The 13131-nt window shown below is 43.6% G+C and overlaps 1 protein-coding gene across 1 annotated transcript; it reads left to right on the top strand.

Annotated features, from left to right (window-relative positions):
• Positions 1 to 4961: 4961 nt before the first annotated feature.
• On the top strand, positions 4962 to 8414 carry LOC129713065 (uncharacterized). Its single transcript, XM_055661943.1, has 2 exons — positions 4962 to 5634; positions 5670 to 8414. Exon 2 carries the CDS (start codon positions 6877 to 6879, stop codon positions 8164 to 8166), a length of 1290 nt encoding a protein of 429 aa, XP_055517918.1. The 5' UTR covers positions 4962 to 5634; positions 5670 to 6876; the 3' UTR covers positions 8167 to 8414.
• Positions 8415 to 13131: the final 4717 nt, after the last annotated feature.

Raw genomic sequence — 13131 nt, 5'->3', positions numbered from 1 at the left:
TTTACGTAATCGTACTATTTTCTATGTTTATACGCTTCAATGATACCTGGACTAATCAAACATATATCTATTTTTGCCTTAGAGATATCCACTGACGGCCTCTGCAACTTTCTGGGCAAACATTTTCATAGATTCACCACCCACTGACTAAACCAAAATTATCCTCATCTCCTTCCTGAAAGACCGTCCATTAATTCTGAGGCAATGATCTTCAGTCCCAGACCCTCCCACTATTGGAAACATCCTCTCCACATCCACTCCATGCAACCCTTTCGCTATTCTGTATGCTTCAAGTAGGTCACCCCTCATTCTTGAAATCTCCATCGAGTACAGTCCAAGTGCCGACTAATGCCACCATAGGTTAATCTACTAATTCCTGGGATCAATCTTGTCAATCTACTCTGGACGCTCTCTAGTGCCACCGCATCCTGACTCAGATATGGTGCCCACAATTGCTCACAATAGTCCAAAAGCAGCCTTACGAACGCCCTATAGAGCCTCAGCATTACCTTCCTGTTTATATAGACACGCCCTCATGAAATAAATTGAGTTTACTTTCTTTACGACAGATATTTTTCCACTTCTCTCTTCAAATATTATAATTTTCTCTTATTTTCTGTATTTCTCATTTACTAACTTACTCTCTTATTTCTTACTTTCGATCACTAGATTGCAAAAGCAGGGCTGTATGAAGTGCTTGCCAGATCGCATTTAGAGTATTATGAACACTTTTCTGACCCATATCTAAAGTAAGCAGCGCTGGCACAGCAGAGGGTCCAGAGGAGCTTTACGAGAAAGATCACCGGAATGAGTGGGTGAACACACAATGAACTGATCCACTACTCACAGACGTTTAGAAGGATGAGGGGGATCCCCATTTAAACTGACCGAATAATGAAAGGCCTGGATAGAGTGCATGAGGAGACGATGCGTTATATTATTATGTCAGCCTAGGACCCGTGGCCAGAGCCTTAGAACTAAAGGACGTTCCTGTATGAAGGTGATGAAGAAGAAACTCTTTCGTCAGAGGGTGGGCAATCTATGGACTTCCTCCTGTCCTTTTGGATGGTCTAAACTGAAACAGGCACCTCGGCCCAGTACGTCCATGTCGATCATACCTTACCCACCTACGTTCTGCACAAAAGAGCAGCTCAGATACATGGCTACATTGACAATAGGTGCATGAATAGGCTATTCGGCCCTACGAGACAAGAGCGCCATTCATTGTGATCTGCCTTCTACCTGTATCCCTTGGTTCCGCAAATCCTAAAACCTCTATCTAACTTTCGTTTGAATGCATCTAGTGAATAGGCCTCCTCAGCCTTCTGAGGCAGATAATTCCACACATTCACAAATCTCTTCATACAGCAACAATACATCAGAATAGCTCAGTAGCCGAGTACGGCCTTGGTCATTATGTCAATCAATGATTTACTAATACAATTAATTAAGTGATGAAATGATGCGAAACTTTTCAGTGAAATATGATTTTCCCCCCGCAAACTAATGGCAATTCCTAAGTAAACAGAAAAGCTGGAGAAACTCAGCGTGTAGGACAACATTTATTGAGAGAATGAACAGACGAAGTTCCGGGTCGAGACTGTTCTTCAGACTAGGAAATTATATTTGGGTTAGGATATTTCAAAATATCCATGCATGGAATAGCAGAGGATGGTTTCGATCCATCGACCTCTGGGTTATGGGCCCAGCACGCTTCCGCTGCGCCACTCTGCTTTCATGCTAATAATCCTTGCGTTTGTGCTACTTTTACTGATTTTGCGGCTTGCATTTCTCACCTGTTATACTTTCATTTTCTAGGGTTTACTTGCTTTCATCATGAGGAAATAAGGTCCTAAGTGATAAAAGTGTTGGGCCATTCGGCCCATCACATCTGCCCCGCCATACAATTATGTCTGATCCATGTGTAAGAAAGAACTGCAAATGCTGTATAAATCGCAATTAGACACAAAATGCTGGAGTAAGGTTCTCGACCCGAAACGTCACGCATTCCTTCTCCCCAGAATTGCTGCCTCACGCGCTGAGTTACTTTGGCATTTTGTGTGGCTGATCAATGTATTCCTCCTAACCCCAGTCACCTGCCTTCACCCCATAACCCCTGACACATAGGTCTTAGATCTTGCGGAATCGAGATCTAAGACTAAATTAACCACAACTCCTTCCTGAAAGAACGTCCATTAATTCTGAGGCTATGACCTCCAGTCCCAGACTCTCCCACTATTGGAAACACCCGCTCCGCATCCACTTCATGTAATCCTTTCACAATTCTTTGTGCTTCAATGATTACACTCCTGGATCTTCAAAACTCCATCGAGTACAGTCTAAGTGGCGACAAATGCTCATCATATGTTAATCTACTAATTCCTGGGTTCAATCTTGTAAATCTCCTCTGGACGCTCTCCAGTGCCAGCACATCCTTACTCAGATACGGTGACACAATTGTTCACAATAGTCCAAATGCAGCCTTACGAACGCCTTATAGAGACTCAGCATTATTTCCCTGTTGATATAGACACGCCCACATGAAACAAATTGACTTTCTTTACCACCGATATTTTCCACTTCTCTCTTCCAATTTTTTTCATTCTCTCTATCTCATTTTTTTAATTTCTCATTCTCTACATTACTAATTTATTTATTACTTTCAAACACTAGATTGCAAAAAAAACATAGTTATGTAATGCTAAGGATGTATAAAGAGCTGCTCAGGCCGCATTTAGAATATTGTGCACATTCTTTTCCCCATATCTGAAGAAAGATGCGCTTGCACCGGAGAGGGTCCAGTGAGGTTTACGAAAATGATCACAGGAATGAGTGCGTTAACATACAATGAACTGAGCCACTAATCACAGGAGTTTTGAAGGATGAGGGGGTACCTCATTGAAACTGACCGAATATTGAAAGGCCTGAATAGAGTGGATGTGGAGAGTATGTTTTCTACTAATACGTGAGTCTAGGACTCGTGGTCAGAGCCTTAGAATTAAAGGACCTTCTGATGAGGAGGAATCTATTTCGTCTGATAGTGGCCAATCTGTGGAATTATTTGCCTCGTCATGCCGTGGAGGTTAATTCAGTGAATATAGGTAAGGTAGAAATATATAGATTCTTTATTAGTACAGACTGCCAGAGGGTATGGGGAGAAAGCGTGAGAATGGGGTCAGAGAAAAATAATTTCGTTGGCCCTACATTGAAGGCAATGCCAATAAATTAAATCAAATTAAATCAAATCAAAGGATGGAGAGATGGATCAAACCTGATTAATTTGCGGAATAGACCTGATGGGACGAATAGCCACATTATACTCCTATCCCTTATGATCTGATGACCTTATTATATGGTAGGCCGATGAGCCGGTTGATGTTCTGTACTGTTTGTTAATCATATCAAATGTTCAATGCAACAACCAAATGGCCTACTCCTACACAAAGTTTCGCTGTTTCTATGAAACAACTAATTATTTGTTGCTGATATCAAAATGTTCAAAATCCAACCTGGACACAAAGTGATTTCGTAGCTGATTTGTAAAGTGCTTGCTCGACCGGATAAATGACCTATGTCTGCGCTTATTTTCAATGTTGCTATGTAACAACTGATTCTTTGTTAATGTCTCCATTTCTTAAACAAATGTTCAAAATCTGATCTGGAATCCCTGTTACAATTAGAAAGAGAAATACCGTCACCCCGTCGAGAATTGAACCCCAATTACCCGCGCGACAGGCAGGGATACCAGCCAGTATACGAACAAGGGACCATTGTGCATTCTACCTAGATTTGCATAATTCAATCTTCGAGCCATCGCGTTTCTTTCTACCTTCCGACATTTATCTCACTGGCTGATTTGTGCGGTCTCGGCCTCTTCCGCCATCCAGTCACGTATTCAAGTACAGTGACACACTGAGTTAATTCATATGAGTCGTATTTCCTTTTATAAACGGATGTCACCGAAACTGCGTGTCCTTTTTTTAAATTCAAAAAAATATTCAATTATTAAAAAATATTATTTCAACCGCGATAAAACAAGCCGGAATCCACCACTATAATACAGTACAAACAGATATCCATAATAAACTACTATACAACTATGTTGCAATACTTATTCAGGATACATTCAACAGCCTGCGGAGCCCAGCGGTCCCGGAACTGCGTGTCCTACAGTATTTTTGTTGTCGTAAAACAGCAGCTGGACTGTGGTTGAGCCACACAGCCACACTGCACTGGAGACGGTTCAGCTCCCCAATCGCCGATGGAACCGCGTGGTCCAATGGGCAGCACGACAGTCTTACGTCTAAAGAAAGTACTGACCCGAAACGCCATCCACCCTATTTCTCCAGAGACGTTGCCAAACCTGCTGCGTAAATCAGCATCTGCACGTTTTTGTTTCTACATTTCACCTGGTTGATACTGGTTCCATTTCTGCCCTTCGCGCTGTGCGTAATTCTGATGTCTGGACTTCGAAACTTCCAGAAATGTACCCGTGAAAGAACACGATCTGTGCAGATCTTATAGAAACTTACAAAATTCTTAAGGGGTTGGACAGGCTAGATGCAGGAAGATTGTTTCCGATGTTGGGGAAGTCCAGAACAAGGGGTCACAGTCTAAAGATAATGTGGGATTTTTTTAGGACCGAGATGAGGATTTATTTTTTTCACACAGAGAGTGGTGAATCTCTGGAATTCTCTGCCGCAGAAGGTAGTTGAGGCCAGTTAATTTGCTATATTTAAGAGGGAGTTAGATATGGCCCTTGCGGCTAAAGGGGTCAGGGGGTGTGGAGAGAAGGCAGGAACAGGATACTGAGTTGGATGATCAGCCGTGATCATATTGAATGGCGGTGCAGGGTCGAAGGGCCGAATGGCCTACTCCTGCACCTATTTTCTATGTTTCTATGTTTCTATTCCCCCGGCAAAATCAGTCATATCCCAATATATACCGACGATTGGTTCACACAGAGTTTCGTCAGCTATCAGGACCGTTGGTGCAGTGGAGGAGGGTCAGGGCGGTGAGTATATAAATCGGGCGCGGGGCTTGTTTTCACAGAGGCCCAGGACCGTTGGTGCAGTGGAGGAGGGTCAGGGCGGTGAGTATATAAATCGGGCGCGGGGCTTGTTTTCACAGAGGCCCAGGACCGTTGGTGCAGTGGAGGAGGGTCAGGGCGGTGAGTATATAAATCGGGCGCGGGGCTTGTTTTCACAGAGGCCCAGGACCGTTGGTGCAGTGGAGGAGGGTCAGGGCGGTGAGTATATAAATCGGGCGCGGGGCTTGTTTTCACAGAGGCCCAGGACCGTTGGTGCAGTGGAGGAGGGTCAGGGCGGTGAGTATATAAATCGGGCGCGGGGCTTGTTTTCACAGAGGCCCAGGACCGTTGGTGCAGTGGAGGAGGGTCAGGGCGGTGAGTATATAAATCGGGCGCGGGGCTTGTTTTCACAGAGGCCCAGGACCGTTGGTGCAGTGGAGGAGGGTCAGGGCTTTTACCGAAATCCGTAACGTTCCACACTCCATAGTGAGGATTCTGGTGGAAGCCGCTGATTGGTGGAAGCAGACTAGAGGAAGCAGCTGATTGGGTGCAACATCAGGTTAGCATTTGTGCTTTCTGGTTAAAGGGGCAGTGCTTTAGTTAAGGTACAGTGGGTTAAAGGGGCAGTGCTTTAGTTAAGGTACAGTGGGTTAAAGGTGCAGTTCTTTAGTAAAGGTACAGTGAGCCAAGGGTACAGTGGGCTAAAGGTACAGTGCTTTTTGTTTATATAATAAAGGTGCAGTTTAAAGGTCACGAGGGAGCAGCTGTTGTGAGTCAGATACCTGCTGATTTCTCCCAGCAGTTTCTATTGTGTTATACTGGTATCAGATCCAGGGTAAGGCGGGAGAATGACAGTCAGAGCAGTATACTGTTCTGGATGTCAGATGTGGGAGGTCATGGTGTCGGATGGCCCTCCAGACATCCACATCTGCTCCAGGTGCAGCGAGATGGGGCTCCTAAGGGACCGTATTAGGATCCTGGAGCAGCAGCTCGATGACCTCGCTCTGATCAGGGAGAGTGAGGAGGTCATAGAGGGGAGTTATAGAGAGGTGGTCACACCAAAACCACGGGAGAGAGACATGTGGGTCACGTTAAGGAAGGGCAAGGGGCAGAGGCAGGAACGAGTGAGTACTCCAATGTCGGTACACCTCGCAAATAAGTACTCCTGTTTGAGTACGGATGGGGGTGACAGCCTACCCGGGGGTAGTGACAGCGGACGGGCCTCCAGCACAGAGACCGGCCCTGTTGCTCCAAAAGCTAGGGAAAAAAAGAAGGGCCATAGTAATTGGGGACTCTATTGTTAGGGGGTCGGATAGGCGATTCTGTGGACGCAGTCGGGAGACCAGGATGGTGGTCTGCCTCCCTGGTGCCAAGGTCTCGGACGTGTCTCAACGCATCCAAGATATCCTTAAATCAGAGGGAGAGGAGCCTGAGGTCGTGGTACATATAGGTACCAATGACATAGGAAAAAAAAGGGAAGAGGTCCTGAAGGGAGGATTTAGGGAGTTGGGAGGAGAGTTAAGAAAAAGGACCAAAAAGGTAACCATATCAGGATTACTGCCTGTGCCACGCGACAGTGAGAGTAGGAATGGAGCGAGGTGGAGGATAAATGCGTGGCTGAAAGACTGGTGCAGAGGGCAGGGATTCAAGTTCCTGGATCATTGGGACTTCTTTTGGGGAAGGTGGGACCTGTACAGAAAGGATGGGTTGCACTTGAACCCGAGGGGGACCAATATCCTAGCGGGGAAATTTGCAAAGGCAGCTGGGGAGACTTTAAACTAGAATGGTTGGGGCGAGGGACTCAAATAGCGAAAGGTAGTAGACAGAATGGGAGGCAGGAAGCAGAAATGGGAAGCACTCGGACACAAGAGGAGAAAGAAAAAAAAGGAAATAAACAGAGAATAAGAGACGGGGGTTTTCTTAAATGTGCATATTTTAATGCTAGGAGCATTGTAAGAAAGGTTGATGAGCTTAGAGTCTGGATAGACACCTGGAAGTATGATGTTGTGGCGATCAGTGAAACGTGGTTGCAGGAGGGCTGTGATTGGAAACTAAATATTCCAGGATTTCGCTGCTTCAGGTGTGATAGAATTGGAGGGGCAAGAGGTGGAGGTGTTGCATTGCTAGTCAGGGAAGATATTACAGCAGTGCTTTGGCAGGATAGATTGGAGGGCTCATCTAGGGAGGCTATTTGGGTGGAATTGAGAAGTGGGAAAGGTGTAGCAACTCTTATAGGGGTGTATTATAGACCGCCAAACGGGGAACGAGAATTGGAAGAGAAAATATGTAAGGAGATAGCAGATATTAGTAGTAAGCACAAGGTAGTGATTGTGGGAGATTTCAACTTTCCACACATAGACTGGGAAACACATTCTGTAAATGGGCTGGATGGGTTGGAGTTTGTAAAATGTGTGCAGGATAGTTTTTTGCAGCAATACATAGAGGTACCTACTAGAGGAGGGGCAGTGCTGGACCTCCTGTTAGGAAATGAGATGGGACAGGTGGCGGAGGTATGCGTTGGGGAGCACTTCGGGTCCAGTGATCACAATACCATTAGTTTCAAGATAATTATGGAGAGGGTCAGAACTGGACCTAGGGTTGAGATTTTTGATTGGAGAAAGGCTAACTTTGATGCGATGCGAGATGATTTAAAAGGAGTGAACTGGGACATTTTGTTTTATGGGAAAGATGTAGAAGAGAAATGGAGGACATTTAAAGGGGAAATTTTAAGAGTACAGAATCTTTATGTTCCTGTTCGGTTGAAAGGAAACAGTAAAAATTGGAAAGAGCCCTGGTTTTCAAGGGAAATTGGACATCTTGTTCGGAAAAAGAGGGAGATCTACAATAATTATAGGCAGCATGAAGTAAATGAGGTGCTTGAGGAGTATAAGGAATGTAAAAAGAATCTTAAGAAAGAAATTAGAAAAGCTAAAAGAAGATATGAGGTTGCTTTGGCAAGTAAGGTGAAAGTCAATCCAAAGGGTTTCTACAGCTATATTAATAGCAAAAGGATAACGAGGGATAAAATTGGTCCATTGGAGAGACAGAGTGGACAGCTATCTGCAGAGCCAAAAGAGATGGGGGAGATATTGAACATTTTTTTTTTCTTCGGTATTCACCAAGGAGAAGGATATTGAATTATGTGAGGTAAGGGAAACTAGTAGAGTAGCTATGGATACTATGAGGTTCAAAGTAAAAGAAGTACTGACACTTTTGAAAAATATAAAAGTGGATAAGTCTCCAGGTCCTGACAGGATATTCCCTAGGACATTGAGGGAAGTTAGTGTAGAAATAGCCGGGGCTATGACAGAAATATTTCAAATGTCATTAGAAACGGGAATAGTCCCCGAGGATTGGCGTACTGCGCATGTTGTTCCATTGTTTAAAAAGGGTTCTAAGAGTAAACCTAGCAATTATAGACCTGTTAGTTTGACTTCAGTGGTGGGCAAATTAATGGAAAAGATACTTAGAGACAATATATATAAGCATCTAGATAAACAGGGTCTGATTAGGAACAGTCAACATGGATTTGTGCCTGGAAGGTCATGTTTGACTAATCTTCTTGAATTTTTTGAAGAGGTTACTAGGGAAATTGACGAGGGTAAAGCAGTGGATGTTGTCTATATGGACTTTAGTAAGGCCTTTGACAAGGTTCCTCATGGAAGGTTGGTTAAGAAGGTTCAACTGTTGGGTATAAATGCAGGAATAGCAAGATGGATTCAACAGTGGCTGAATGGGAGAAGCCAGAGGGTAATGGTGGATGGCTGTTTATCGGGTTGGAGGCAGGTGACTAGTGGGGTGCCTCAGGGATCTGTGTTGGGTCCTTTGTTGTTTGTCATGTACATCAATGATCTGGATGAAGGTGTGGTAAATTGGATTAGTAAGTATGCAGATGATACTAAGATAGGGGGTGTTGTGGATAATGAAGAGGATTTCCAAAGTCTACAGAGTGATTTAGGCCATTTGGAAAAATGGGCTGAAAGATGGCAGATGGAGTTTAATGCTGATAAATGTGAGGTGCTACACCTTGGCAGGACAAATCAAAATAGGACGTACATGGTAAATGGTAGGGAATTGAAGAATACAGTTGAACAGAGGGATCTGGGTATAACCGTGCATAGTTCCTTGAAGGTGGAATCTCATATAGATAGGGTGGTAAAGAAAGCTTTTGGTATGCTAGCCTTTATAAATCAGAGCATTGAGTATAGAAGCTGGGATGTAATGTTAAAATTGTACAAGGCATTGGTGAGACCAAATCTGGAGTATGGGGTACAATTTTGGTCGCCAAATTATAGGAAGGATGTCAACAAAATAGAGAGAGTACAGAGGAGATTTACTAGAATGTTGCCTGGGTTTCAACAACTAAGTTACAGAGATAGGTTGAATAAGTTAGGTCTTTATTCTCTGGAGCGCAGAAGGTTAAGGGGGGACCTGATAGAGGTCTTTAAAATGATGAGAGGGATAGACAGAGTTGATGTGGACAAGCGTTTCCCTTTGAGAATAGGGAAGATTCAAACAAGGGGACATGACTTCAGAATTAAGGGACAGAAGTTTAGGGGTAATATGAGGGGGAACTTCTTTACGCAGAGAGTGGTGGCGGTGTGGAATGAGCTCCCAGTGGAAGTGGTGGAGGCAGGTTCATTGGTATCATTTAAAAATAAATTGGATAGGCATATGGATGAGAAGGGAATGGAGGGTTATGGTACGAGTGCTGGCAGGTGGGACAAAGGGGAAAAAAATTTGTTCGGCATGGACTTGTAGGGCCGATATGGCCTGGTTCCGTGCTGTAATTGTTATATGGTTATATGGTATATGGTTATCTATCAGTCTGATCTTATGGCAAACAATGGTTTACCAATAAAATTGATTAAATGGTACAATGAAGCGAAAAGTTTAAGTGAAATATGATTTTGCTCTCCACAAGCTAAGGGAAATTTGAAAGTAGACTTAAAATGCTTGAGAAACTCAGCGGGTGAGACAGCACCTCTACGTGAGAAGGAACATGCGAAGTTTCGGGTCGAGACTGTTCTTCAGACTAGGAAATTATATTTGGGTTAGGATATTTCAAAATATCCATGCATGGAATAGCAGAGGATGGTTTCGATCCATCGACCTCTGGGTTATGGGCCCAGCACGCTTCCGCTGCGCAACACTCTGCTTTCATGCTAATATTCCTTGCGTTTGTGCTCCTTTTACTGATTCTGCGGCTTGCATTTCTCACCTCTTATACTTTCTTTTTCTAGGCTTTACTTTCTTTCATCATGAGGTAATAAGGTCCTAAGTGATAAAAGTTTTGGGCCATTCGGCCCATCTACCCCGCCATAAAATTATGTCTGATCCATGTGTAAGAAAGAACTGCAAATGCTGGATAAATCGCAATTAGACACACAATGCTGGAGTAACTCAACGGGTTAGTCAGTCTGAAGAAGGATCTCGACCCGAAACGTCACGCATTCCTTCTCCCCAGAATTGCTGCCTCACGTGCTGAGTTACTTTGGCATTTTGTGTGGCTGATCAATGTATTCTTCCTAACCCCAGTCACCTGCCTTCACCCCATAACCCCTGGCACATAGGTCTTAGATCTTGCGGAATCTAGATCTAAGACTAAATTAACCACATCTCCTTCCTGAAAGAACGTCCATTAATTCTGAGGCTATGACCTCCAGTCCCAGACTCTCCCACTATTGGAAACATCCGCTCCGCATCCACTTCATGCAATCCTTTCACAATTCTGTATGCTTCAATGATGTCACTCCTGGATCTTCAAAACTCCATCGAGTACAGGCCAAGTGGCGACAAATGCTCATCATATGTTAATCTACTAATTCCCGTGTTCAATCTTGTAAATCTCCTCTGGACGCTCTCTAGTGCCAGGACATCCTTACTCAGATACGGTGACACAATTGTTCACAATAGTCCAAATGCAGCCTTACGAACGCCTTATAGAGACTCAGCATTATTTCCGTTGATATAGACACGCCCTCATGAAACAAATTGACTTTCTTTACCACCGATATTTTCCACTTCTCTCTTCCAATTTTTTCATTCTCTCTATCTCATTTATTTTATTCCTCATTCTCTACCTTACTCTTTTATTTCATACTTTCGAACACTAGAATGCAAACAAAAAACAGTTATGTAATGCTAAGGATGTATAAAGAGCTGCTCAGGCCGCATTTAGAATATTGTGCACATTCTTTTCCCCATATCTGAAGACAGATGCGCTTGCACCGGAGAGGGTCCAGTGAGGTTTACGAAAATGATCACAGGAATGAGTGCGTTAACATACAATGAACTGAGCCACTAATCACATGAGTTTTGAAGGATGAGGGGGTACCTCATTGAAACTGACCGAATATTGAAAGGCCTGAATAGAGTGGTGTGGACAGTATGTTTTCTACTAGTACGTGAGTCTAGGAATCGTGGCCAGGGCCTTAGAATTCAAGGACTTTCGGATGAGGAGGAATCTATTTCGTCTGATAGTGGCCAATCTGTGGAATGATTTGCCTCGTCAGGCCGTGGAGGTTAATTCATTGAATATAGGTAAGGAAGAAATATATAGATGCTTTATTAGTACAGACTGCCAGAGGGTTTGGGGAGAAAGCGTGAGAATGGGGTCAGAGAAAAATAATTTCGTTGGCCCTACATTGAAGGCAATGCCAATAAATTAATTCAAATTAAATCAAATTAAATCAAATCAAAGGATGGAGAGATGGATCAAACCTGATTAATTTGCGGAATAGACCTGATGGGACGAATAGCCACATTATACTCCTATCCCTTATGATCTGATGACCTTATTATATGGTAGGCCGATGAGCCGGTTGATGTTCTGTACTGTTTGTTAATCATATCAAATGTTCAATGCAACAACCAAATGGCCTACTCCTACACAAAGTTTCGCTGTTTCTATGAAACAACTAATTATTTGTTGCTGATATCAAAATGTTCAAAATCCAACCTGGATTTCCATTTACATTAAAATGTGATCTCACGTAGTACTCATCTCGAATGATCAGCCAAGATAATATGTAATGGTAGTGCTTGCTCGACCGGATAAATGACCTATGTCTGCGCTTATTTTCAATGTTGCTATGTAACAACTGATTCTTTGTTAATGTCTCCATTTCTTAAACAAATGTTCAAAATCTGATCTGGAATCCCGGTTACATTTAGAAAGAGAAATACCGTCACCCCGTCGAGAATTGAACCCCAATTACCCGCGCGACAGGCAGGGATACCAGCCAGTATACGAACGAGGAACCATTGTGCATTCTACCTAGATTTGCATAATTCAATCTTCGAGCCATCGCGTTTCTTTCTACCTTCCGACATTTATCTCACTGGCTGATTTGTGCGGTCTCGGCCTCTTCCGCCATCCAGTCACGTATTCAAGTACAGTGACACACTGAGTTAATTCATATGAGGCGTCTTTCCTTTTATAAACGGATGTCACCGAAACTGCGTGTCCTTTTTTTAAATCCAAAAAAATATTCAATTATTAAAAAATATTATTTCAACCGCGATAAAACAAGCCGGAATCCACCACTATAATACAGTACAAACAGATATCCATAATAAACTACTATACAACTCTGTTCCAATACTTATTCAGGATACATTCAACAGCCTGCGGAGCCCAGCGGTCCCGGAACTGCGTGTCCTACAGTATTTTTGTTCTCGTAAAAAAGCAGCTGGACTGTGGTTGAGCCACACAGCCACACTGCACTGGAGACGGTTCCGCTCCCCAATCGCCGATGGAACCGCGTGGTCCAATGGGCAGCACGACAGTCTTACGTCTAAAGAAAGTACTGACCCGAAACGCCATCCACCCTATTTCTCCAGAGACGTTGCCAAACCCGCTGCGTAAATCAGCATCTGCACCTTTTTGTTTCTACATTTCACCTGGTTGATACTGGTTCCATTTCTGCCCTTCGCGCTGTGCGTAATTCTGATGTCTGGACTTCGAAACTTCCATAAATGTACCCGTGAAAGAACACGATCTGTGCAGATCTTATAGAAACTTACAAAATTCTAAAGGGGTTGGACAGGCTAGATGCAGGAAGATTGTTTCCGATGTTGGGGAAGTCCAGAACAAGGGG

This window comes from Leucoraja erinacea, chromosome 34, assembly GCF_028641065.1.
Source record: "Leucoraja erinacea ecotype New England chromosome 34, Leri_hhj_1, whole genome shotgun sequence".
Lineage (NCBI taxonomy): Eukaryota > Metazoa > Chordata > Chondrichthyes > Rajiformes > Rajidae > Leucoraja > Leucoraja erinaceus.
This window is presented reverse-complemented; position numbering and strand designations above follow the sequence as displayed.

What these genes read in the sequence shown, in the direction of transcription:
- LOC129713065 (XM_055661943.1), top strand. Translation starts at nt 6,877, where the DNA reads ATGGGAAGCACTCGGACACAAGAGGAGAAAGAAAAAAAAGGAAATAAA.